The sequence below is a fragment of the Lepidochelys olivacea genome (genome assembly GCF_965140295.1).
Source record: "Lepidochelys olivacea isolate rLepOli2 genome assembly, chromosome: 2".
Classification (NCBI taxonomy): domain Eukaryota; kingdom Metazoa; phylum Chordata; order Testudines; family Cheloniidae; genus Lepidochelys; species Lepidochelys olivacea.
In genome coordinates this window covers 237234738-237261157 of record NC_140412.1, presented here as the reverse complement: position 1 = coordinate 237261157, position 26420 = coordinate 237234738, and the positions used below count along the sequence as shown (strand labels likewise).

At 44.0% G+C, this 26420-nt stretch overlaps 1 protein-coding gene across 1 annotated transcript in view; it reads right to left on the bottom strand.

Annotated features, from left to right (window-relative positions):
- APBB1IP (amyloid beta precursor protein binding family B member 1 interacting protein) overlaps window positions 1-26420 on the bottom strand; it is a 102163-nt gene that overhangs the window by 57756 nt on the left and 17987 nt on the right. Inside the window, exons 2-3 of the mRNA XM_084618092.1 lie at window positions 7544-7615; window positions 3764-3851 (exon numbers count right to left, since the gene is read on the bottom strand). Coding sequence (XP_084474218.1) covers window positions 3764-3851; window positions 7544-7615 — 160 coding nt within the window. The remainder of the gene's footprint in view (window positions 1-3763; window positions 3852-7543; window positions 7616-26420) is intronic.

The following is a 26420-nucleotide window of genomic DNA, read 5'->3' as shown; positions in this document are numbered from 1 at the left end:
TGCCCAGGATTCCTGAACTCTGAGTCTAGACACCTTGCTCTGAGTCTATCCTTTTATACTGTGGTACCACTGAACCCGTGGGTTCTCATGTTGAATGTAACCCTGTTTTACCACTCCCCCTATCTTCTCCCCCAGTTGTTTTTCTCCATTCATCCCTCTGTAAATAAATATTTCCCTCTCCGTATTAGCTGTACTATCCCGGGGTATGTGTGTGTGTTTACTCCGGTGGGGGGGGCGGGGTTTGGAACAAGTGCCTTGGGGTTGGAAGGGCGTTCCTGCACATACCTTTTGTTGGCCAGAGCTGCCAGCAGACTCCATCTTATCCACTAGGGTGCTAGAGTTACACTTGGTGGCCCATATGTGGACACACAGTACACACACACCCCCCATCACTCTCCCTCTCTCCACAGTGCTCCCTCTGGACCAATCAGCACTTGCTCGTCCTGGAACAACCTCTGCCTCAGGACCAGGTTTTAAAGGGACTGTGCTCCCTAAATCCCAAGGGGCTTACACAGGAGTAACGTCACTAAATCCATGCAGTTACACAGGTGAAAAACCAGTGCTAGTGAGAGGAAATCAAGCTGTGAGGCTTTAAGCTATAAGAAAATAATATCTGAAAAGTCACATTCCTACATACTATATCAGTCGTGCAATATGCATCAGTAACTTACCACACATAAACTAATACGCAGGCCTCTGAGGACCCGTTCAATCACAGTTCAAACCATGCAATTTCTCTTTTAAGATATTTTACCAAAACAGATCTAAACATTCCACATTTGTTTTGTGTTTTCAACTCTGACACACTTAAATGAGATAATTCTTTTAACTGGAGTTTCTAGCTGAGTCAACAGCCCCCTCCTACGATTGCTTAATGTAGGCCAGAGTTAAGAGATCCTGTGGCAAGACATTAGACAGAAAGGTCTGGTTTTACCTAGTCCAGGAGCTAGTGAGTCTGGAAGAACTAGAAGGCTGTGTCTGTGTACAGTGGTTTTGCAACAGGGTTGTTTGTCCCTTTTAAGGGCTGGGCGCAGGGAGCTCTGCCCCTGTTCTGGAGGGAAGCCCAGCAGTCAGGTGCTGGGAATCAGCAGACTCTACTGAGCAGCATCTACTGACTGGATGTGATTCCCTTGAGGGCTCCAGCCCCATAAGCCTGGTTGGGACCAGGAGAGAGCTGAGTCCTGCACAGATACAAATTTATATCCACAGATGCGGATATCTGAGGATAGAAATCAGTATCCCCTGAACCACAGGGCTCTCCCGGGAACTGCAGCGATGAAAGGAGCAGAACGTGGGGAGCTCTCAGGAGCCAGCAGCACCCTGTGCTGGCAGCTCCTCCCATGCGGCTGTACCGCTCCAGCCCCGCCCCCAGGCCTGTCCTCCGGTGCAGCTGTACAGACCCCAGACAGGAGACGCAGTCACACAGACAGCTGTGTAGAAGGGACAGGGGTGGGGCTGGGGCAGTACAGCCACATGGGAGGAGCTGCCGGCGCGGAGGGCTGACTTTTGGGAGTGGCGGCCCCATGTTCTGCTCCTTTCACCTCTGCGGTTCCTGCAAGAATCCTGTGGTTCAGCGAATAGCAATTTCTATCCGCAGCTATCCACATCCGCAGATATACAGGGCTCTACTGAGAGTATACTTTCCTGTGAAGACAGCGGAAGGCTACAAGATGGCAAATGCCCTGCGGACCCGCCTGTCCCACAGCCTGGTGAGGTCCTGACCCTTCAGCTACTGGAGGTCAGAGAGCCCCACAATCTCAGTCTAGAACAGAACTGCTGCCTTTGTTATTATTCCGTATTTCCCTTTGTCTGTATAATGAAGAATAGGCAGGGCCTTGAAGAAATGGCTACAAATGGAGCTGGGTTTGGCTGAGAGTTTCTCCCAGGCTGGCCCACTGTAGGGCCCCAATTCAAGGGAAGCACTTAAGCATATCTCTGAGCAGGGATGAATTTAAGCATGTATTTAAGGACTTTCCTGAAATGGGACCTAAATTACTTCTAAACAAGTCCTATCTTTCTTTACTGTAATAATTAGGACATTTTTGTGACATACACATTAAAACAATATGCTAACCTATGTAGTTTCCAATATTCTCAAAGCTCTAGTCATATTGTTTTATTACTGAAAAAAGGACAGATACCCATAAATACAGATTCCCTACCAGGGCCAAGCGCAAATGACATTACACAGTCTTGTTTTCCTTTCATGGATTCCATCTGTCAGTCTAACATTACCAATCTTAGTTTTCAGTTTCATTAAACATTTAAATATGAAAGACATTAGGCCATGATTTCCCAAAGTGACTAGTGATTTCTATTTTTGGTGTCCAACTTGAGACACCTTCACAAGCCTGACTTTCAGAAAGTGCTGAATACCCATGCTCTGAAAATCAGACCTCTTTAAGGTCAAATTGAGATACCCAAAATCATTGGTTGCTTTTGACAATCATGGATGTTTAGCTTTTTACTCCTCCACTGTTGTAGTATTTTTTAGATGTAACTGATGTCTGAATGAGCTCTCCCCTGACATTAGTGATGAGCTGGGGGAAAAGACTTCAGGAACCGTGTTTGCATAGACATGGCTATTCTGCCTCGGTATGCAGCATGATGGAGCTACTTTGCCAAAATGATCACCTTTGGCTGGTGTTGGGTTACAAACCACTTTAGTGCAAGAGTAATGACACGTGGTTATCCTTATTGTTTGAGTAAAGGGCAACAGAACTGTACTTAGACAGCCCTGGTTGAAGAGGTTGCCCTAAACTGAACCTTACTCTCTAAGTGGGGGGTAGGGATGTCAAATCCCAGTGAAAGACAGGTGATGGGGACTTGTATTTGTATTATATTGCTATGCTACCTGGTGGTGTGGACTCCGCCCAAATTGTCCTAGACACCCTTTGAGCTTCCCCTCTCTAGTGTTTAGAGACAGAGCTAATCAGACTCTATTCAGAGGCATTGTTTCTGTACAGTAATTACCAGTGCTGAATCACTGATAAGCAAGTCTAGGGGGTCTTAGACCTGGTGTTGGGATAGTGGCGAAAGGAAAGACAATGCAGAGGCTGTACTGGCAGTGAGGTTTCCTGCTACCTGAAATCACTAAGAGCTGAAATCACTGAAGACCTGGGTTAAGCAGTGGAACCTCAGAACATGGCATTGCAGAAGTGGCAGAGAGTGTCCAACAGTGGCAGCACATGACCACCAGCAGCAAGGGCACACAGCAACCACAGAGACATTGCTTGACGCTCCCCACACCCTTTGTGGAATAGAAGGTGAACCCCTGTGACCACACCTCTGAATTCTGGGTCTTCGCTAACCAAGGACAGCCACATGCGCGGAGGATGGGGGAGTGATGTGTTAAAGGCACATTCGTTTGTCAGACTTTCCCACCACAAAGTGACACCGCCCCATGCAAAGGACACCGCCCCATGCACTGTGGGGCTGGGATTCTGCTTATGGTGGCATGCTTTTGAACATGGTTGTGGGGTTTTCCCAAACTATTGCTTGGTTCCCTTTTCCTTTTATTAAAAGTTCTCTTTTGTTACCCAGACTCAGTGCTTGGGAGAGGGGAAGTATGGTCTCTTAGAGGTGCCAAGGACTGGTGGTAAATTTTCTCAGATTATTGGGTTGGGGCTCGAGCTGATTCTGTTTTGTATTGTTAAGAGGGACTCCTAGATACAGAACCCGGCCCTTGTTGCTGTTGATTCCAACTGGCAGAAGGCTGACAAACACATCACAGCAACACTACATAATCCTTCCAATCACTTACCATTTAAATCTTTAAAGCCAACTGTAAAGTTATATTCTTTATTAGATTCTTTGGGGGATGGAGGCTGGACAGTTTCCACTCCTAAACTCTGTGGAGATGGAACAAAAAGAAAGGAGCTGATGATATAATTATCATTAAGATACTAATATTTACTGACTACCTTCCCTCTAAGCTGCACAGCCGTGCGCCCGGCTATCAAGGGCCACTCAGGCATGCAGCAGGGAGAGGCGCCTCTCCCCTGGCCCTGGAGCTGCCACTGTAGGGAGAGGCACTCTCTCCCAGCCCCAGGCTGCTGTGGCGAGAGAGGGCTGAGGGGAGTCCTCTCTCCCCACCGCAGCCCCAGGGAAGCCTGCACCCAAAACCCTTCATCCCCAGCCCCACCCCAGAGCCCGCACTCCCAACCGGAGTCCTCACCCCAACCTTATGCCCCAGCCCTGAGCCCCCTCCCATACCCCAAACCTCTCATCCCCAGCCCCACCCCAGAGCCCACACGCCCAGTCAGAGCCCTCACCCCCTCCCACACCTCAACCCTCTGCCCCAGCCCCGAGCCCCCTCTCACACTTCAAACCCCTCGGGCCCACCTCAGCCATACATCACCTTCGTATTGATGCACATAACAAAATTCATTCTGCACATGGATGTAAAAAATTAGAGGGAACATTGTTTACTGACCAGGTTACACTGATAATTATTCTAACAAACTCAGTTCTTCCCTCAAGAAACAGAAACCCACATACTAGTGTGTTGGTCTTGTTTACTCCATGATGTTTTCTATGGGTGAATGGCTTCTTTAAAGGGAGAATTTCTCTAGCCTGCAGTTTGTTCCTAAGAATGCAGGTTGGGGACTGGTGCTTTAGAAAACTATGAGAAGCATACAAAATTAAGGCAAGGAAAGAGGATTCCTCTCTGTAATTCCCACTGATGAAATAGTTGGCTCTAGCAGCTGAATGATCCCAGAAGTGTTTATATTTACTAGGTTGTCTAAAACTGGTGACAATTTTCCATAAAAAAATTAATAAAAACTCTTTTTTACTAGTTCATTTCTTATGATTTCCCAGCCCCACAATGTTAGTTTCTTATGAACTTGTGCAAAGCTGGAAATGTGAACTCAAAATATCACTTCTGCATTATGACTAGTCACGCTTGCAAAAATAGAGAAGGTGCTAATAGGGAAAGGAAGGAAATAAACACATAAGATAATTTCACAAGACCAGATAAAAGGAATTAAAGAAAGGAGTTTATATACAAAATAGAGAAGACAAAAGTGGCAATCATGGCCCCTGATCCAGCAAAGCACTTACTACTGGCCTGCTTTACCTTAAACATTTTCTTAAGTGCTTTGCTGGATCAGCACTCAAATGCATAAAGGAAATGTTTTAATTTTTTTTTTTAAAGACAGGAAATGGTATTTCATGCTGGTCAGAAAGGAAAACTGAAAAGAGTGGAAGTACAAGCAAACTGAAAAAGACAAATCAAAGGACAACAAGGACCAGTGCAGAGTCCTGTACTTAGTATGGAAGAATCCCATGCGCTGCTACAGACTAGGGACCGAGCGGCTAGGCAACAGTTCTGCAGAAAAGGGCCTAGGGGTTACAGTGGACGAGAAGCTGGATATGCGTCAGTGTGCCCTTGTTGCCAAGAGGGCTAATGGCATTTTGTAGGGGCAAAAGTAGGGGCACTGCCAGCAGATCAAGGGACGTGATCATTTCCCTCTATTCGGCATTGGTGAGGTCTCATCTGGAATACTGGAGTCTTGGGCCCCAAACTACAAGAAGGATGTAGAAAAATTGGAAAGCATCCAGCGGAGGGCAACAAAAATGATTAGGGGGCTGGAGCACATGACTTATGTGGAGAGGCTGAGGGAACTGGGATTATTTAGTCTGCAGAAGAGAAAAACTAGGGGGGATTTGATAGCTGCTTTCAACTACCTGAAAGGGGGGTTCCAAAGAGGATGGATCCAGATTGTTCTCAGTGGTGGCAGATGACAGAACAAGGAGTAATGGTCTCAAGTTGCAGTGGGGGAGGTTTAGGTTGGATATTAGGAAAAACTTTTTCACTAGGAGGGTGGTGAAGCACTGGAATGGGTTACCTAGGGAGGTGGTGGAATCTCTTTCCTGAGAAATTTTAAGGTCAGGCTTGACAAAGCCCTGACTGGGATGATTTAGTTGGGGATTGGTCCTGCTTTGAGCAGGGGATTGGACTAGATGACCTCCTGAGGTCCCTTCCAACCCTGATATTCTATGATTCTATGAAAGAGAAAACAATGGACGTGCAGAAAAGTAGTTAAAAATTAAACATGAAGAGGTAGTATAAATGAGAATCAGCCCTTTCTGTCTAAGGCCTGTTTATCCTGTGAATGTGCCATATCTACATCTACGTTCTGGCTTGTTTACACTGCCAGAGTGGTATAGAGAGACCTTAGTATAAATGAGAATAAAGGCCCAAAGACAGTAATAAAAGGGAAGAAAAAATACATTTCACAGAATAGTTTAGGGAAATAAGAAGCTAGAAGAACCAGTTCTTAGAAAAAGTTCTAAGAAAAACAGGGGGAATATGAGGAAGACATAAAGTAAAAATTAACACAAAGCAAAAGTAGTTTTTCTTTTATAATTTCAATATTTTACTATGAAACTAATTACTCTAAAAGACCCTGTTCTCAATTATAACTAAAGCTGTTAAAAAGTCAGAAAGCTAACAGGGAACCAAGTGTTTTGGTTTTGATAGCCAAGACGGTCATATTAAATCATGTTTTCCTCTAGGCTTTCAAGATGCTTCAAGCAGAATTCCTATTCAGTGTCACAAAATGTTTGGACTTGAATTTGGCAGACTGGAGTTCAACAAACAGAAAGACTTCAGAACTAGAGGCTTTAAGTAGGGCACCTCAAACAAAATTCCAGATGACAGTTTAAGTGTTTCACTTAAGCATAATTTAATTTAAAACAAATTTAATGAGTATAACAAGTTTTTGGTTATGAATTCTTCCTCAATCTTACCAGTTTTGGTGTAGGAAATCTTCCAAGGTCTTGGGTTTAGAAAGAGACTCATGTTGTTTTATAGTTCTTTCCAGAACAATATTTCGTATACACATATTCCCTAATACCATCAGTGTTGTGCCATTCATATTTTGGCACATGTGGTGATGAATCACTATGCTAGATGTCTTTCAAATAGTCAACAAATTAGTAAAAAACATTTTTGTCTTCATTTTCATAGTTTATAGTTCACTCAGTTTAGAGTTTATAATTGTGAAATCCTCATCACTGGAGGTTTGCAAAAACAGGTTGGACAAACAGGGATGGTTTAGGTTTACTTGGTCCTGCCACAGCACACAGGGCAGGACTCGATGACTTCTCAAGGTCCCTTCCAGCCCTACATTTCTAGAATTCTGTGCTTCAACAGGTTACAGTTCATTTAAACATGAACGCAAAGTGTTCATCCATGGTGATTCAGATGCAAACTCTTCTTGTTTCCATAGCAAAACGATTGCACATTCTGGGGCTAAGTCTACTAGGAATCTGGATTAACTTTTTGAAAAAGGCCTCTGATATCATGTTAGAGCTGTTTCATGTTCTAGTCTACTATAATGTCACTTTTGTCGTTGTGCAGGCAACATGATTTAGAGAAAATCAGTTTTAAGTCACTTTCAAAAGACTACCTGTATTTATTCAGTAGGAAGGTGCAATGAGTAGTTGCAGAGGAATAAGGAAGGTAAGGCGTTCTCCTTGTTTCCCTCCCTTATAGTAATTTCTCTTATCCCTTGTTTTCAACCAGATTACTTACCTGCGTCAGCAGGTCCATTTCCCCCAGTAAATTGCTGAACATTTCATCTATATCATCACATGTCTGCTCCATCTGAAAAGAAATAAACCCATGGACAAGAACATCAGCATTAGTCTGTTTAAAACTTTGGAAGCAATTCTATAAACACAGAAAAAAAACCCACTTCATCCAGTTAATTTCTTACAAAGCCTTTCCAATTTATATTGAAAAAAAAAACCAGTTTCTTATTCATGATAATTTAGCAGATAAATCTTTAAATAATTTAGAAATAATTGATTAATTAGGACTCTGATCCTGCATATTCTTAAGCAAATACTTAATTTTATGCTCTTGAGTAGTTTCATCAGTCTCGGTGCTCAATGTATAATCTATATTTGATTAAAAGTCACCAGGTAATAAATCTGCACCTTAAACAACTAAAACTGAGGGAGGGAGAGAGGGAGAGAAAAAACTGAAAATTTGAGGCTGACAAACTCCTGAACACACAGTGTGAAGATTTCAGTCCTTGGCTTAAACCACTGTAACTACAAGATTTTAGCTGGGCTGTTTTCTAGTACAAGGACTGGATACGGTTTGATCCACCTAATTTTTTGTCTTGATATTTCTCCCTATGTTAAACCAAACATTTCTTTATTTGAGATACCTCTGGTCTTACACTGTTGGGTGTTTATTGCAGACCATCAAAGACAGAGACAATGCAGTTGCTTCTGAGATACAGGAACATGCTAAAAGGTACTTGACCTGGGAGCCTGGCAAACTGCACTCTCTCACTTAGGGGCTCAACCCTGCAAGGTGCTGAATACTCTGGAACTAATCCCACAAAACATTTAAACACTTGCTGAGCTGTAAGCATGTGAGTAGTTCCATTGACTTCAGTATGACTGCTCATGCACTTTAATGTCTTGCAGGATGGGGCAAAAGTGCTCAGTACGTCACAAGACCAATGAGCTCAGTAGGGGACATGGAGAAAGCCTGGTGATTGCAAGGAGTGGCAGGAAAAGGGGACCGGAGGTTGCACCCGTCTTTAGGCACTTAATTTTACAGAGCACCTAGAGTCATAACTATTCCATAATTATACAATAAATACCTTTTCCTGAGAATTACTTGGTAATTTTACTTGGTTACCGAACTGTACTAAAACTAATGGAGGCTGGGATTTTTAAAAGAGCCTTAGGGAGCTAAGCCCCTGCAGGTCCCATTAAATCCCTAACTCCCTTAGGTGTCTCTAAAAATCCCAGCTGAAAGCAAAGGACTGTGAACCTAAAAGATTCTGGTTTCTAATCTGATCTGAGTTCCTGATTCACTGTTGTGTGAGCTTGGGTAAACCAGTGATCTGCTTGTGTCTCATTCAATCCAGCTGGAAACAGCACAGCAAAACAAAGGCCCTTACTGCAAATCAGATGCTGTATCTGAGCTCAGCTTTCCTAAGGGAAAATACATATAAGAAGGCACGGCGAATCTTGAAAATTTTTGATTTTATGGTACTTGTGTATTATTATTTTTGGAAGGCAAAAATTAATGTCACTATCCTGAGAGTGCATGGCACTGACTATGTACATACAGGGTAAATAGTTAGAGTGGTCAGTAATTAAACAATTCTTACCTGCTTAATTGCCCTGCATAAAATAAAGCAACATCAGGTCCAAGGTAAATGTTGTAATTTGTGGGGACTTCTAGTACTTCTTCAAAACTGTGATGGAACCTGAGGATGCCACAGTCTCTCTCCTCCTAGCTCCCTTTAACCACCACACTAAAGGTTCCTGTGTATCACAACTCATCCAATGAGGCTTCCTTTTAACTTGAGTGCCCCACTGGCACTCAGTACTCGCCAGAAAGGTCTCTAGTAGAGCAACATGAGCCGCTCTGCCTACCTCCCTTGGGCCCTCTGGCATGGGGATAAAGAGGATATGTCATCATTTGCACATTCTGTAATCTGGTGTAAAATGCTATAGTCATCTAGTAGTTTTACACCTACTTTGGACTCTTTGCACTAGTGTAAATAGCTAAACAGGGCAACAGAAAATCTGTCCAGGTGCATGCACAGTGATCTGAGGTCTTACCAACCCAAGGGAACCCAAGATTGGGAACTGGACTCAGAACTGCTGCACATCAGTGCAAAATTTCACTACGCAGCCATCTGGTACACCAGATATAGTTTAATAGTCAATTGAGACATCTGTAACTTGATTGTCCTTTTGTATACTGTATACACAGTTACTTTGACTACATAAAAATATTTTGTATGATTTAAATACCAAATGACTGCTTATATAGGGAGCAATGCTTAGGCACCATGGTTCTAGGAGCTTTATAATACTTATGGATAGATACAGATGCTTGGCAATGATCTACAAGATTGAGATGTAGTATTAGACATGTAAACACACATATCAGTTCAAAGTGAATGTTTTTATTACATTACAAACTTTCGGATTTGGTTTGTTTTCCTTTGCTAGAAGTAATTTTTATTCTACGGAGTTAGGGAAGGGATATCAAGGAGACAATTGCCTATAATACCACTGTACAAACAAAAATGACTAATACATATATCAAGAGTTTAATTTTACATAATCACAGATTCAGGAGCAATAACCAAAGGTATGTGGAGGTTCTGTAATTTACCGGGTAGGGGTAACTGATTATTAAATCCTAATTCAGGTATTGGAACCATTAGCCTTATAGCAATAGCCAGACTGCAATTTAAGCATTTCCCATTATACTTAGGATTAGGGGAATGCAGAGTTTTCATTAAGAGACAGAGATGTGTTTGTATTTGATCAGACACAGCAAATTCATGCTTGTCATGTGATGAAAACAGAGTTGCAGTATATCACCAAATATATTGTTGGTGCTTAATAAATAACAAATTCTTCTTAATTTTCCTGTTTTCTACAATTTAGCAGGGAAGGAAAACTATCAGCTATAGGAATACCATTAACTCCATGAGCCTGTTGATTTGATTTGACTTATTTTAAATGATCTACTTATGTTTAAGGACAAGGCTTTACTAAGTCAAATTTATACTTTGCTTTTTTTAAAAAATGCACAACAGGAATGTAAAGAGGGCAACAAGTACTTTCCGGTTGCTACAAAAGGTCTTGTCAAAAGAGGAGATTGCTTTTTTACAGTGGATGAAAGGATTAGGAGGTGAGATGGTCTAAACTCAGACGGAGCTAATCTTGTTGAGAGTTGAACAATAGATTGGTGAAAAAAACTGATGCAAGAGAACTGGATCATAGAATCATAGAATATCAGGGTTGGAAGGGACCTCAGGAGGTCATCTAGTCCAACCCCCTGCTCAAAGCAGGACCAATCCCCGATTTTTGCCCCAGATCCCTAAATGGCCCCCTCAAGGATTGAATTCACAACCCTGGGTTTAGCAGGCCAACGCTCAAACCACTGAGCTATCTGTTGAATTCCCTAATAGTTCACCCAATTTATCAGATTATTACAAACTCTAATATATTTAAAGCCTCTCTCTTGACTTTACATGACTGACTCTTCAGATCCAATTGATTCATTGGGAAAAATAATATTTCCATTTAGAAAACCAATGTTCAAAGAAATCTCAAAGGATTTCCACTGTAGAATGGAACTGGCTAGTCACTGCTGATTGTTACTTGATCGGTCAAATAAAGGGCATTGTAATATCAGATCATTCAAATATGATATTAAGCAAATGGGCAGCCCTACAAGTTCCATCTTATCTTCAAATAATGATTAGGAAGCATACCATGTCTAGCTCAGGCACCACTTTCAGTGAATAGATATTCATCATGAACACTAGACTGATTACACTGAGATAGTCATTGAGCCATCTCATTTACTAGTGTCCATATTTTTCTCTTGTATTTTTATAAATCATTCTCAGGAGAACAAAGGTAATGTTCCCATCACCAAATCTTGAGAGCAGAGATACTACTTTTAGACTAAAGTATATTGAGTTATCCCTTAAACTAACACAAGTGTGCCCAAAATTCAACAATGACCTTGGTAAGGGCTAAACAGGCCACTGATTTTAGACTAGAGCGGTGTGAAAAGGCTCACCAACAGCAATGGTACCATATCACAGATCTGGTCTGGAGGCTCCCATGGATTTAGCCATAGTCACAGACTTGTCTATCCGTATTGATAATTGGCTGTGTGAGTGAAGAAAGAAGAGGGGGACCATGCTGCCATTCCACCTATGTCCCTGTCCACCTAGCCCTTCCCCTTTCCCTCCCCCGAGCCCTGTTCGGGATCCTTCCTGAGCTCCCAAGACTCTCACCACACCTCCAGGTACAGATTCAGCTGTACATCCCAGACAAGGCCCAGAAAATTCCTCTACAATGGGCCCTCTGACTTTGGTGCCGCTGACAGCTTCATAGATGCAGTGATAGTCCGGGCTCTACGAATCCATGTTCACAAGGAACCTATGCCTGATCTTGTGGAAACAACAGATGGGACCTGTCCCCCAGATCATGATGCAAGGGACCACACAGCTAGAGGCTGCAATACAGGGACACCGGGAAGCACTGCAATTCACTATCCGCATTTCACTCTAATGCTCAGCAAAAACTGGCTGGCATGTCATGACCTGCACATCCACTAATGAGAGCAAAAGGGAGACCCTCCAAGTCCCCAGAAAATACCAGGACTTCATCAACATCTTCTAAAAGAAAAATGCAGACCCACTGCCCCCACACCAAGACACTGACTGTCGGATAGATCTGCAACCCAGGGTCAATATGCTGTATGGCCAGATCTATGCAATGTTGGAGCTTGAACTCCTGGCCTTCGGTGAGTATATCCAGGAGAACACAGCTGAAGGGCTCATCCATTGTGTAATGTCTCCTGGTCCTGCCAGGGCTCCAATCCTCTTTGTATAGAAAAAAGATGGGTCCCTATGTCTCTGTGTAGACTGCTGGATGCTAAATCAAGAGGCATTTTGGATCCAATACTCCTTCCACTGATCCCAGAGCTGCTGAACCATATCCAATCTGCTTGGGTGTTCACCAGACTAGATCTTCAGGGGGCCTGGTACAGTATATACCAACCATAAGAACCTAGAGTATTTATGTAAAGCCAGAGCCCTGAAACAACAACAGCTCCGATGGGTGCTATTCTTTCTCCATTTTGATTTCACTATGGCCCATCAACCTGAAACCAAGAACAAGAAAGCCAACACTCTGTTGTGCAAGGGAGAAAACTACAAGGAGGAAGATAACATAATTGGGAAAGACCCTTCCTTCTCAAACCTCACAGTGCAACATGATCTCCTTACTTTAATCCAATTGGCTGCTCAAGACGACCTCCTGGCCAAGACAACTGCAGTTTCCCCAGAGCAACCCAATGGTCATACCAGGCAGTGGTGTACTGTGACAGATGGAATAACATATGTCCCGCCAGGATGCCCCCTCTTGAAAGTACTCTGGATATGCCACAATGCCCCCTTAATGGGCCATTTTGGCTACTCCAAAACCTTATGTCTGACCTCCCACCTCTTTTTGGTGACCCCCAGGTATGGACAGCGATTCAGACTTATGAATCTTGTGCAGAAGTTCCACTCACAAAATGCCTCGGCACCTTTATGCCCCTAGAAACTCCCACTTGATCCTGGACAGTGATTGCCATGGACTTGATACAGAACTTCCTGAATCGAATAAATGCACCACCATACTCACAATAGTAGATCAACTGACTAAGACGGTTCACTTCATTCCTTGTGCACAACTGGCCACAGCAACTGCTCAATTTCTATCCACATGCGTCTTTTGTCTGCATGGGCTCTCTGAATGTATCAGATCTGACAGAGGGTCCCAATTCATCTCCCAATTTTTGGCATGAAGTTCTCTAACTATTAAACATCCATACCTGCTTATCATCTGCGCACCACCCCCAAACAGATGGCCAAAACAGAGTAAACCAAGTGCTAGAATGGTACATGTGGTGTTTCACAAACAGTCATCAGGATTACTGGTCCTCTCTCCTCCCATATGCCACGTTTGCATATAACAACACTGGTCACGTCTCCACAGTCCAAAGTCCCTTTTTTGCCAATTATGGTTTTCATCCCATGCTCTCAATGACCTCCCAAAATCTGGAGGCCTGAGATATAGTACAGCAAATCCACCACATTCAGGAAGAACTCAAGGAACATATGGTGGAAGCAAAGGAGGCCTATAAGCAAATATGTGGATTGCCAGAGACAGGAGAGCCACGAATTCATGGTGGGTTGGAAGGTCTGGCTCTCAACCAAACACCTCCACACAAACAGTTCATCCCATAAACTAGATGAGTGTTTCTCAATCTTTTTGATATCAGGGACTGGCTTGTTGCCTTCCTAAACTGCGTCAGGGAGATCTCAGGGACTGGCATTAGTCCACGGACCAGTCTTTGAGAAACATTGAACTACATCACTGATATTCGAGACCATTTCAGATTTGCCAGCTAATTACCCTGTCACTGTTAAACTCTGCCTGCCAAGGTCACTCAAAATGCACCCAGTCTTCCATTCACAGAAAACCCATTTCTGGACCTAATGCAACCAGCTTCACCATCCATCCAGCTCCAGAACCATGAAGAATACCCTGTTCAAGGCATATTGGACTCCAAGATCAAAAAGGGGAAATTATAGTAACTTGTGGACTGGGAGGGGTATGGTCCTGAGGACCCATGCTGGGAACTGGGCTTCCCCACCCCCAAGTTAATAGAGGCTTTCTACAAAAGCTACCCAGACGATGCAGAAAGTTTGCCCCTAAGGGTGAGAGAGTGATATGAGGAGCAGCAGGCCCAGAACCTGGGTTTGCAGATTCTGCGGGTGGCAACCACCCCCACAGTAAGGATTCAGGAACTAGAAGCCAGGTCGGCAGAGCCTGGGATAGCTGACATTCTCACAGTGCCACTGGGAGGCTATGCAGAGCCACAGTCAGGGATCATTGTGGAAAGTAGGCACTGTAGGATGTACCACCCAAGGGAGCCAGAGTGACAGTACCCTGTGGCCCTCTGATTGGCCAACCACCCTATTTAACCCTGGAGGGTGCTCCAGGAAGTTGTCTGGGCAACCACACAGACATTGGGCCTGCTGTGACTCCAGACCTCACCTTGTCTCCTGATCTCCTGACCCTAATTTCTGCCTCCTGATTCTAGCCCGGTACTACCTATGATCTCCGGTCTCTGATCCCAGCATGCCTTTGACCCTGACTCTAGCTTATTGAACCCGTCTCGCTGACTAGCATCTCTCACCTCAGCCCAGCTGTGACTGCTAGGCCAGACAGCCTACGACCCAATCCCTTACATCCACGCTGCCACCTAACAGTTCTGGCAGCAGACACACTCACCAAATCATGAGCCTCAGAGACCCACACACACCACAGGATGTGCTGCCTGTGGAGGGCCTGACTGACAGGACATTCCCAATTCCTGATTTGTCTGGACATATGACTTAAATCTGGGGAGGATACAGGAAGTTCATCTGTGCAGCTAGGCAGAATCCCAGCTAGCTGCTGCTGAAGACTCTGCTTCCTTGTTGTGCTTCTTATATCCAGTTTCTGACTCGACCTTGTCTTTTGCATTTGACTTCTGGTTTCTAATCCTGTATTGACAAATGACTGTTTCCTGATGTTTGGTCATGTCTCGTGCCACTTGGCTAACTACCCATGACCCAGCACTGACATCAAGGGGCCATGTGGTAGGTGAAGCATATAACACAATACATTATTGCTCTTTATTTAAGCACAACACACACACACACACACAGAATACAGGTCATATAGAAAACAACCACCAATCTGAACAAAACATCCTTCACTCAAGCTCACCCTTCCCTTGGGCATCCTTGGGGGACCAGCTGTGTTCAGGTAGACAGGATTCCCCTGTGCCTGATCTGGCTCCTGAAGCAGCTTCCCTCACCTTGAGCTGGTGAAAATGGCCCTGGACCCTGATCAGCTCCTGTCCTTTATACCCTTCCAATCCCTCTGTCAGAGGGCTACTAGATCAGCCTCCCCAAACTACCAGGCGACTTTGTTGCCAGGCAATCCCTCCCCTAACAATCAAGTTTTCCTGGTTGGGAGCCACTCTATCATCTATAGTGTTTGTATTAGAAGAGAGAACCATCCCAAGTTAATGACCCTCTATTGTCAGCCTTTTATCACTAGGACTGAAATTCCAAGGCAAACATGGAGGCAAAAGCACAACAGAGAAAGCAACTAGCCTGCGCACTCAAAATGGAGATGGTGGCCTGATAAAGATATACAGAGAGAAAGTTCATCATCTTGCACAGAATTCATAAATTGTACAGACAGAGTCCTCAATCATCACAGAACACTTGTGACATTTTCAAAACGATAGAGTGCTATGAAGCATCCAAACAGGGTGAGCTTGGAGACAAGTATCCCCTTTGCTTCCTTCCCCGTTCCCCATCATTTGGTTCTCTCTTCTCTTGGGCCCTTAGTTCCATTCCTCCTTCTGCTGATTGCTGCAATAAGAATGGATAGAGAATGTGGTGTGGTGGGTGGCTGGAATCTATCCCATTCAAAAGACATGCTGCTGTGTATTGGACCAGCTGCCCAGTGGCCAGGGGCCTTTACAGCTAGTTCTTTGGGATTATTCAACCAGAAACGCAAAGCAAAGTTTGGCAATATCTCAGCCTGTAGTAACTAAAAAATAAAACAGGAAAAGGTTTGCACAAGCCTCTTTAAAGTTAAACTGAGTTTCAAGCATAGTCCTCATGTATAACCATTTAACAATTACTCACGTCAGAATTTTCTGTACATACTATAATTACAAGTAACTCCTGAGGGAGCTATAAATGAAAGCAATTAAGGAAAAAAATGCAAATACAACAACCCTTTATAGTCTGTTTCCCTTGTTATTTGTCTGAGACAAATATAAAGAGCAGAGGGGGGGGGGAAATCAAAATTAAAACAAAAACGAGGAAATTGTGGTTGTAAAATAATAAGAGTTGTCAGGGAGATGCCAGGGAGATGTCAGGGGAAGTGCAGTTTGTGAAACGACTTTTAACCTATTCTTAAAAGGACTGAAGTTCAAGTTGACAGTATCCCCTTGAGTTACTTTCGAATAAGAGCAAAAACACAGGAAAATGTGTTCGTTTTGTTTTTTCAAAGATTTCACATATCATTTATTCTCTATATCTCCAGAAAAACCTCATTTCCCCATCTGAGCAACTTTGACCTTAAACATTCCCATAACTCTCATACTGTATGAGACTAATTGGAACTTTGTTAAAACATCAAACTGAAGAAAAACTATCAACCTTCATTATTCAGCTTCTGCAGATTAAGTCCTATTTTAAAGGTTCCTGTTATTTAGAAATGTCTTAGCCAACTCAACAGTTCACCCACTTTGACTCATAGATCCAGTTATTCATTCTGTATCCACCATTCAGTCCTACTGCACTAGTTTCCTGCTTAGCCTTTTATTTTTAAATCTCTCTTCTGATTTCCCAGCCTCTTTGCTGCTACTTCTCTTACGTTAGATATTTACAGCTTTGTGAAACTGACCAATCTGAAGTCATTTTATTCTGCTATTTGTACTTTGCATCAATTTGTCCAATGAAATCAGGTTTCTGCATCTTGATTTCTCTTTCTGTTCTGGTAGCGTTAGACCAAAGGACCCTTTCTTCCTGACCAACTGGGCTTTTGCTGCTCACTAATTCTGCTGCCATTTCCAAAGTCCTGTAAACATCCATTTTGGGTGGTGTCTTGTACAAAGATGTCTCCAGCTGTTCCTAATTCACTGGTACCACTTCTGCAGTCCCTTGTCTAGCTGATCATCACAACAAACTTCCTGGATGCTGGATTTCTGAAAGTTATCAGTCACAGCATGCAACAAGTGTTCCAGATCTTACAAGCACTTTTGGAATTTCTTGTGTTAAGGGAGGAGTTTGCACCAGAACTTATCTGAAGCTATGGGCAAGGAAGCAAAGATGCTTCAGCACCATGGCAATTCAGCAGTTTCAGGGCAAGATGGCTCAAGGGAACCTGGGGAGGGAAACACTGCCTGATGCAACTTGCTGCCATTGCATTAAGGAACAGCCCATCCTCTGAAGACAGTGGGCATTGCTAACAATGGATAACAAAGTAGTAGTGCACACACTCCCTTACACTTTCTGAAGCACTAGGGAAAGAGTCTGACCTGCTTCTTGTAGTAGGAAGAGAGCCTGAGACATAAGCCCTTGTATCAGAGGCCTGGTATGAGGCAGGACCTGCTCACAGAATCTGGCAAGGACAGGGATGATATTGCAAAAATACACATTACTAAGAAGTGCTAAGCACAGAGTACTCATGCAAACACAACCTGATATCAAATGGTACCAGAACATCCCAATATCAAGGATGGTATAAAAACATTCCCCACGGATAAGAGGAACACACTAACCCCTCCTAAAAGATAAGGTCAGGATGACAGTACGTAATAGAGATGTTTTGATTGAACCAACATGTACGAAGTGATGGATAATAACTAGCCACGTCTGGGGGCAGTAACTAATTATGTCAGAGTAGCAGTACTAATTTGTATGAGGGTATAAAAAATGTAGCTCAGAGGGAGTATCTTTGTCCAGCCAAGAGGGGAATGCAAAGTCCCACCATTCATTGACATGCGTCCATTGACATGGGCATACATGTCTTAGTATCCTCGTAGAGTCTGCCAGGTGTGATTACCGTGCAGAATGACTGTTGAGTGTGCTTTTGGCCTTTAAAAGCCTGCTGGCGCTGCCTCTATGGGAAGCTGAACCTGGCTGATGACAATATTCCTATGCTTATAGCCGTGTGCTGTACGCTCCATAATATTTGTGAAGGAAAGGGTGAAAGCTTCACTCAGGGCTGGACTACAGAGGCTCAGCGCCTGGAGGTTGAGTTTGAACCAGAGCTATTAGAGGGGCGCAACATGGGGCCATAAGGATCAGGGATGCCTTGAGGCAGTAATTTGAAGCCGAAAGCCACTAATATTTGTTGCTATGCTCGAGAATGCAGTGCTTGTAATGCTAGGAGGTGATTGGTGCAGACGATGCAATATGTGGGCTTAACATAATCGTATGTTACTTTGCAGGGCTCTTTTTGCTTTCAATTAATAGAATAAAGATTGCTTTCAAACCAACACAATTCTTTTATTAAAAAAAAACACAAAAAACCATCAGCAGTGAGGGGAATGGGGTAAGGGAAGGTCCCAGGAGGAGGTAGGGTCCCAAGACAGCTAAAGATTTGTGTATGGCCAGGGATCGTATCCAACCTTCTCCTTTGAAGTACAATGCAGCAGGTACTGTACTTCAGCAGGGCCAAACTGCAGAAGGATGGATATTGAGTGCGGTGGGTAGTGGGAGTCCACACTGCTGGACTGTGAGGGGGGAGGAATGGAATGCCACGGGTATAGACTGGAGCCAAGAGGGTGATAAGAGTGTGTTGGTAGTGTCTGGGGGGAGCTTAGGAAAGAGTTTTGCGACAGTGGCTGCAGGGGAGGGCAGGCGTGGAGCTGCTCGGTTTGCAGAGCTTGTATCGCCTGGAGCATATCTGCTTGATGCTCCGTAACCTTTAAGAGCCACTCCCTGGCTTCATTCTGACATGCCGCATTCTCCTTTCAGTCCCTCTTCTTGCTGTCCCAACACTCCTTCAATTCCTGTTTCTTGGCGGCGCAGTGCATCATAATATCACACAGAAGTCCTCCTTAGTTCTTCTTGGCCACTTTCTAATTCTGCGCAGACATTCAGATGCCAATAACAAAGAAGGAGGCTGGGCTCCCCAGGTCATCTCTGTGAAGTTTAAATGCAACATTTTACAGAAGTAGTATTGTTTGCAACACAGAGAACACTGATTCAGTGATTTAAAACAAAGCCAGTACTCACACATCTGTTACTAACTGGCTGACCCCACGCAAGCACATATGAGCCACAAGACCCCCCAAATGGTAAGTTGCCAGAGGGGCAAGGTAAATCAGTATTCCTGGACCCTGTTGTACACTGGGCACGTAGCTCTTGGGGAGAGCCAGTACTGTAGGAGGGCCCTGATTATAATTCCTGTCTCCACACTTTCCACAGGATGTGATCATTATGGAAGATATCTCGCTGCTGAGGGTGAGCAGGGAATCAAGGGAGGGTCTTCTCCAAGACTGCAGCTTCCGCCCTGGCCCCCATGCAGCTCGACTGTGTGCAGCAATGGTCCAAACCCTCCCTCCATTCCCTCAGTGATGGCACAATGGCGCAGGAAAGTTGTCATTAATGGGGCAAGAAACAAAGCAGCTCTGCCAAAGAACCTGCACCAGTAGATTGCCCAGTATCTCCACAAGAGTTTCCTGGAGATCTCTGAGGGAGATTCCCGTGAAGTGAGGGAGTCAATCAATAGCCTGTTCTGCTGCTCAGACGAGGCATGTGGTGGGAGACAAGGCATGCAACTCTCCTGATCCCAACAACTTGCTTCAGCAATTCCCAAAATCAAATCCACTTACCAGGGGCCTCCTCTCCCGTTTGCACTTTGCCAACATATGACAGCTGTGACTGGCTAGCCTCCTCCGGGGTAGAAAAGAGCTCCTGGTTGCATGCATCTCTGAACTCTGAGTCATCCTCTGCCTCTGGGTCCCTCTCCCACTGCACATCCTCATCCAAAATTTCCTCCTCCTGGCTTGGTCCACTCTTGACTGGCACGCGAGCCACCGAAGTATCCACAGTGGTCTTCACAGTGGATGTGGGGTCGCCACCAAGTATCATGTCCAGCTCTTTGTAGGACTGTCAGCTCATGGGCGCAGCATCAGAGCGGCGGTTTGCCTCTTGCGCCTTGTGCTAGGCGTTCTGCAGCTCCTTCACTTTGACCCTGCACTGCAATGAGTCCCAGTCATGGCCCCTTTCTGTCATGCATTGTGAAATCTGTACGTAGGTGGTATAATTCCTATGGCTGGAGCGTAGCTGGGACTGGACAGCCTCCTCTCCCCAAATGCTGATGAGGTCCAGCAGCTCGGCATTGCTCCAAGCTGGAGGATCGCCTGGCGTGTGGAGCAGGCATGGCCACCTGGAAAGATGCACTGAGACCACTGCATGCATCACTGAGCAAACAGGATGGGGACTTTCAAAATTCCAAAGGAATATACAGGGTAGGGATGACAGTTGGTCACCTCAAGACAGGGCAGTAGAGTTCAAACCGATGACCAGAAAGGCAAGAACAGGCATTGCTGAACACCTTTCAGAGGCCAATTGCAGCGCTGTAATCGACCAGTGTCTACACTGGCACAGCAGCGCTGTAGCCCCGGCGCTGAAAGCTGTACACCTCGCATTGGGGTGGGTTTTTTTTAAAGCGCTACAACTGCACAGTTTCTGCGCACAAAGTAGCTTGGCAGTGTGTACACCTCAGGAGTTACAGCGCAGAAAGCTGCTTTACTGCACAGAAACTTGCCAGTGTAGACAGGGCCTCAGACACACCTGAGACACAATTCCTCCCCTGCTTCCTCCTTGCTCCAAGGTGGTGGTAATTTGCTGCTACAACAAATTAGGAGGCCCACTGCCCTGCCTCAGTTCTGCTCATCAGCAGTGAAGTACCCTCAACCAAGTGGGAAAGACAGAATTAAAGCTCTGTCCATTCCCTGCTTCCACCTGCTTCAGAGAGTTTATTCTGTCTTACTCCCTTGTTCAGACCAGCATCCTGTTAGCTGGCCATTAGCAGAGTGGGGAATACGTTGCACCATCTTCAAGGATCATGCAGTGAGCAGGAAAGCCTGCACTGCTCCCAGGAGCAATTCTGGTAGGGTCAGACTCTTGGAGACTCTAGTTTGAGACCTCACGAACTGTGTGGCCCCTCAGAATCCCCTCTGATGCACCTGACAACATAGCAAAAATCTACTGATGTGCCAAGTAGGCAGGTATTCCAAAGCACAATCTAGCCCTTTGAGGTGCAGAAAAAATTAACAATAGTTTGCCTCTCTACAATTTGACAACTGTTACTAAACAAAACAAAGGAGTGGATGGTTCACAGAAATCTATAAAAAAACAACAACAACAACAACAAAAACCATAGGGCCAGATCTCAGGCCTGCCAAATCTCTTTTGTACCACTCTGGCAGCACAAAGGAGAATTAAAGTGCCCCAAGTGGACAGCTGGGAATTTTTCTGGCTTGGGGAAAACCCCAATGTAGCATAAGTGCTATGCCAGATATGGGAGCATTTCAGGGGGCATGTTGAGGTCGGAGCAGTTGTGGCTGAACTATTCTGTGCACAAGTGACCCTGCTGATATATCAGCCTCTAGCCAAAGTCAGCACAACTTAGAGTGGTCCTGAAACTGCTTTAAGTTGTGCCAGCCTCAAGAATTCAGGGGTGGGGAAAGGTGGCAAAAAGCCACCTATGTGCTCCCTTCCCCCGCGCCCATCGTGTGCCGAGTGCTGTTCTGATTCCCCTCAAAGTCTGGCCCATAATGCAGACAAAAACTCTCCTACATACTACATGGTTTCAGGGAGTTCTCCCCTTTACACTCAAGCGTGCACTCTTGCTTTAACTCCTGAACACATTTGCAAGAGAAGAGGATCTTGGTTTCTTAAAAGACAATCTGATGCTTATTTTTGGCTTTTTCATCTCTTTGTGATTTCATAATTATCTCCACAACAACCACCTGTGGTCTCCCAACAAGACTGTGATTTCAGTAGACTCAGGCTTAAGGAAAAAAGATCATCTTTTTCTGCAACACACAAAAATTTATTGGGATGCAGGGGAAAATGCTGCTACTCTGAATGTGGTGAACCTGGGAAAGAAACCCACAATTTTGCAGTGTCCTAGTGGCCACCAAGTTGTAGCTGCCCTTCTGAATTCAGAAGCTGCAAGGAGGGGTTTTGAAGTTTTAAAACATTTGGGTTTCATTTTTAAAGACTTATTGGAGTATTGTCAAATTTGCCAAAGCTGGATAGTGCTGCATTGGAAAGTGGGAGCCAAGTGTCTAGGCTGTGGAATATATTAATCATGGAACACTCCACATCACAGGAGACTTTGAAAAACCTATACTGTCAGCAAGAATACTAGACTGTAAGTTCTTCAACGCAGGAACTGACTCTTTGGTGTATGTTTGTACAGTGCCTAGCCTAATTGGTCCCTGGCCTCTAGCTGCTACTGCAATACAAATATCTCCTTAAGACATTGGCTTGCAAATTATCCTACACAGTTGATCCCTTTCAATCACTTCTTCCAGTTGCTTCTTACAGCAAGATGGAGGTAGAAGTTAGGAGGGCTGGAATTACTCTCTCACATCAGACTAGTGGTCTACCTGGTCCATTATCCTTGCTCTTTTTGTTGTTGCTGTTCATTTCGGGTACTTTGTCACTTGCAGTGTGTACCACAGCACCATGAATTTGGACTTCATCAACCCAGGACAGTGGTACCAAGCTCACTGCTGAATTTGTGACCCTGCAGAACAGAGCATTCCGCTATCTACTAATTAAGAGGCTGGTTAATATTTTATGGTGCGCTCCAATGTGTTCACAAGATGCTAGCCAGAAAAGAAGAAAAAATAATTTTTTTCATCTAAAAGGGTTTGAATAAATCCGTACTGTCCATCAGGCAATAAAAGCACTTATTTCTCTTGCCAAATAAAACTATTTGAAGTTCACCTTTCAGTTCCTCTGTAAAGTCTTCTTCATTTCATTTCAATTATTTACATATTACATTACTCACTGAAAATGCCTGCAAAGTTAGTGATAAGACTTTTATCAGGCTGCAAGAATAGGAAAAACATGAACTATCAGTGTTTCTGTGTCACCACTATGTTGACTTATAGATATGGAAGAAATTATTCAAATATTTTACATTTTAAGAAGTTTTACAACCAAAACTACCTTTAAAAAAAAAAGTTATTTTCTGAGTAAGGCTTGTACTGAATGAATCTGAGGCCTGAAATTTGCAGGATGGACACATCCTTAGAATGAGATACAGAAAAGAAGAACACTGACTGAAAGTAGGTCTTAAGGAATGAACCACCAAAAAACAAAACAAAGGGAGAGGGGAGGTTAAAAATCTGACACAGACTAAAGGAAGGCAGAATATCTGTCAGTAGGATTAAAAGACTGAAAAGTGAAGCGAAGAGACAGAGCCCCAAAGAAAGTAGTACAGAGCTAGTCTGTGGCACCTACATGCTTGTAGTTTTGAATTTGTTGGCACAAAGCAAATAAGAGGGGTGCAGAGTGGGCGAGGTCTCCAGGACTCTGACTCAGCCAGGGTTCTTCCTAGAAACTCCCAGGTAGCACATGCTTGCTACATGACTCTTGAAAAAGGTGCAATGTATTCCCCTCTTCTGTTTGGCCAACTACAATACTAGCATGCTGGCTTGTGTAGAGGGAGGGATGGAGCCATCACTGCCTCTCCCTCTCCCCTTTTCAGGCACCTAGCAACCATGGGACAGATCCTTGGCTGGAGTAAACTGTCATAGCTCCACTGACGTCAATGGAGCTATGAGAATTCACACCAGCTGAAGAATGAGCTTCCTAGTAACAAACAGGGACTACACTTCCTGCCAGGATTCTGGTCTCACCTTGCCAGGGTGCAAGAACAGGAGAAAACTCCTTGTACCCTCCATCAGCTTTCACATATGCACTGGGGCAGGCCAGAATCTGACCCATGGTATCACGTTTCTCTCAATGAGAGTTCCCTGCATGTAGTGAATGTGGAATATTGGAGCAGGGATCTGCCATATGGATCTGTAATGGGAATTTTACCTTGAAACTCAAAATGAAATCTTTTGTCGATATTGTGTATTCTAAGAGTGATTAAAACATATTCTGTAAAGTTCCAATCCACTTAATTTATTAAGAGTGTGTGAAAAATGAAAACACTCAAAACTTCATATCTGCAAGAAATAAGGGAGTAAGTTTCATGGTTTACATGTTTTTATCTACAACATCAATAAGTAACCGTGCAGCTTCCAAAAATGAAGTGAAACAAGTAGATTAACTTTACAAAACTAGTAAACGTAGCATGACCAGTAAAATTTTAAACAAAATTCACTCTACTTTTTCAGAAAATGTGATTAAACAACTAAGGTGCAATCTAAAATGATTACAGTGGAATGGGTCTTGGAAAAACAGGTATGGGTGCCACACTAAACAGCATCGCAACTGTTCACATACAATACTTCCTCAGTGCCACTAGAAGCAAGTCTTTTTTCTTAAAAGTGTTTTACAGGAAGAAGTGGTCTACCAAGCACATCACATGACCTAAACATTCCTGTCTGTAATCAGAAAACATCTAACAGGAAGCACTAACATGATCTTAAGCAAGATTACCATCTCTGCATCTCCAGTCTTGTCTCAGCTGAGTTGATGGCATTTAACAGACTGAAAACTGGATGAAGGACTGTATACAAAGAGGAATGATAAATGGCAAGATATCAGGTTTGGGGAAGATGTCCAGTGGGCTGCTGCAGGGATAAGTATTAGGACCAGTTATATTTAAGTTTTCCTAATGATCCGGAAGAAAAGATCCAAACCAGACCATTAATTAAATGCAAATTATTATTATTAATTATTATTATTATTATTATTATTACTAAGATGCAAAGTGTTCAAATCATGAGGATAATGAAAAGTTACAGACTGGCCAGAATAATAACAATGTAAATTTAAGCCTGAAAAATACAAACTGATATATCTTGGGATAAGCCATCCGGAACAGATTTAGTGGAAGGATATACTGTATTTAGAGAACACTAATGCCAGAAAATACCCAGGAGCAACAAGAGTGAACTGAATACATGATGTAGTTGCAAAAATGACAAAGCAGATTTCAACTATGGAGAGTGAGTGTCTCAGTGCTGGGAGTGGGGAGTCTCTCTGTAGTTGACACTGGGAATATTGGGCAGATCATTACAAAATAAAACTCTAAAAATAAACAATAATTTATTTAAAAAAAATTCAAAATAGAATACCATATCCTCCAGTCATCGTGCGCACACAGCTCCTTCTTTGTGTGTGGGGGTGTGAGAGAGAGGCTACAGGAATGGGTCCATGAACAGGACTCGTAGACAATCCAGATGACAACTAATGGGGTTATAATTGTCTGCAAGTATTCAAAGGGCATAAAAAGAAAAGAGATTGTGTGAGTAACCCAAGGGTGCACAATGATGACAGGAGTAATGGAATGACACTGCACAATGGAAAGTTTAGATGATCATCAGTATATTTTCCAAACATAGGGCTAGCTCATGTCACCAAGCTCCATGTGTGGAGGGGACCCTTTGGGCCCAGATTTCACTCCTCCCATGGGGGAAATCAGCCAACCCCATGCAGTTTTCTCCCCATTCCTAGGACAACATGGAGGGCTTTTTGTGGAAGTGGGATCCACTGGCAGAGAGGCACTGGGTGGGCTGGGAATAGAGGCAGAGTGGCTCCATGTTGGGCAGCAGTGGTGTTAGGGGGGGACGGATGTTGTCCCACCTCTAGCCTTCTGGAGCTTACCTGGAATAGATACAGCATTATGCTATATTACCTGATCTGCAGAGCCCAATCTGTGGCAAAAACCAGTCCTCAAGGAGATTTCCTTAGGCAAGCTACAGCCTGGAGGAAGGGAAAGGGGAAGTGCTTCTCAACTGTGTTGTGATGGGGGAAGGGACTCACTTAGAATTTGTGTTTAGTGGTCCATTCACATATCTGCACATCTTTAAGGTGTCTTGCTAGACAGTACACAGCCCTTGAGAAGACAATGCATTGGAATGGAGATGGGCAAAATGACCTATCAAGTCTTTTCCATATCTAATATCTGGAATTCTATTACTAAGTGACAAATAAATAAAACACTGTTCAGGCAAGGGAGTTGGAAGAAAGCATAGCAGAAGCAAACAGGCAGCACAGGAGCATGTGGGTGGGTCGTGGGGAGGAGGAAGGGGCATCGGCAGCTCAACCATCTCTAGCCATATATGAGATGGG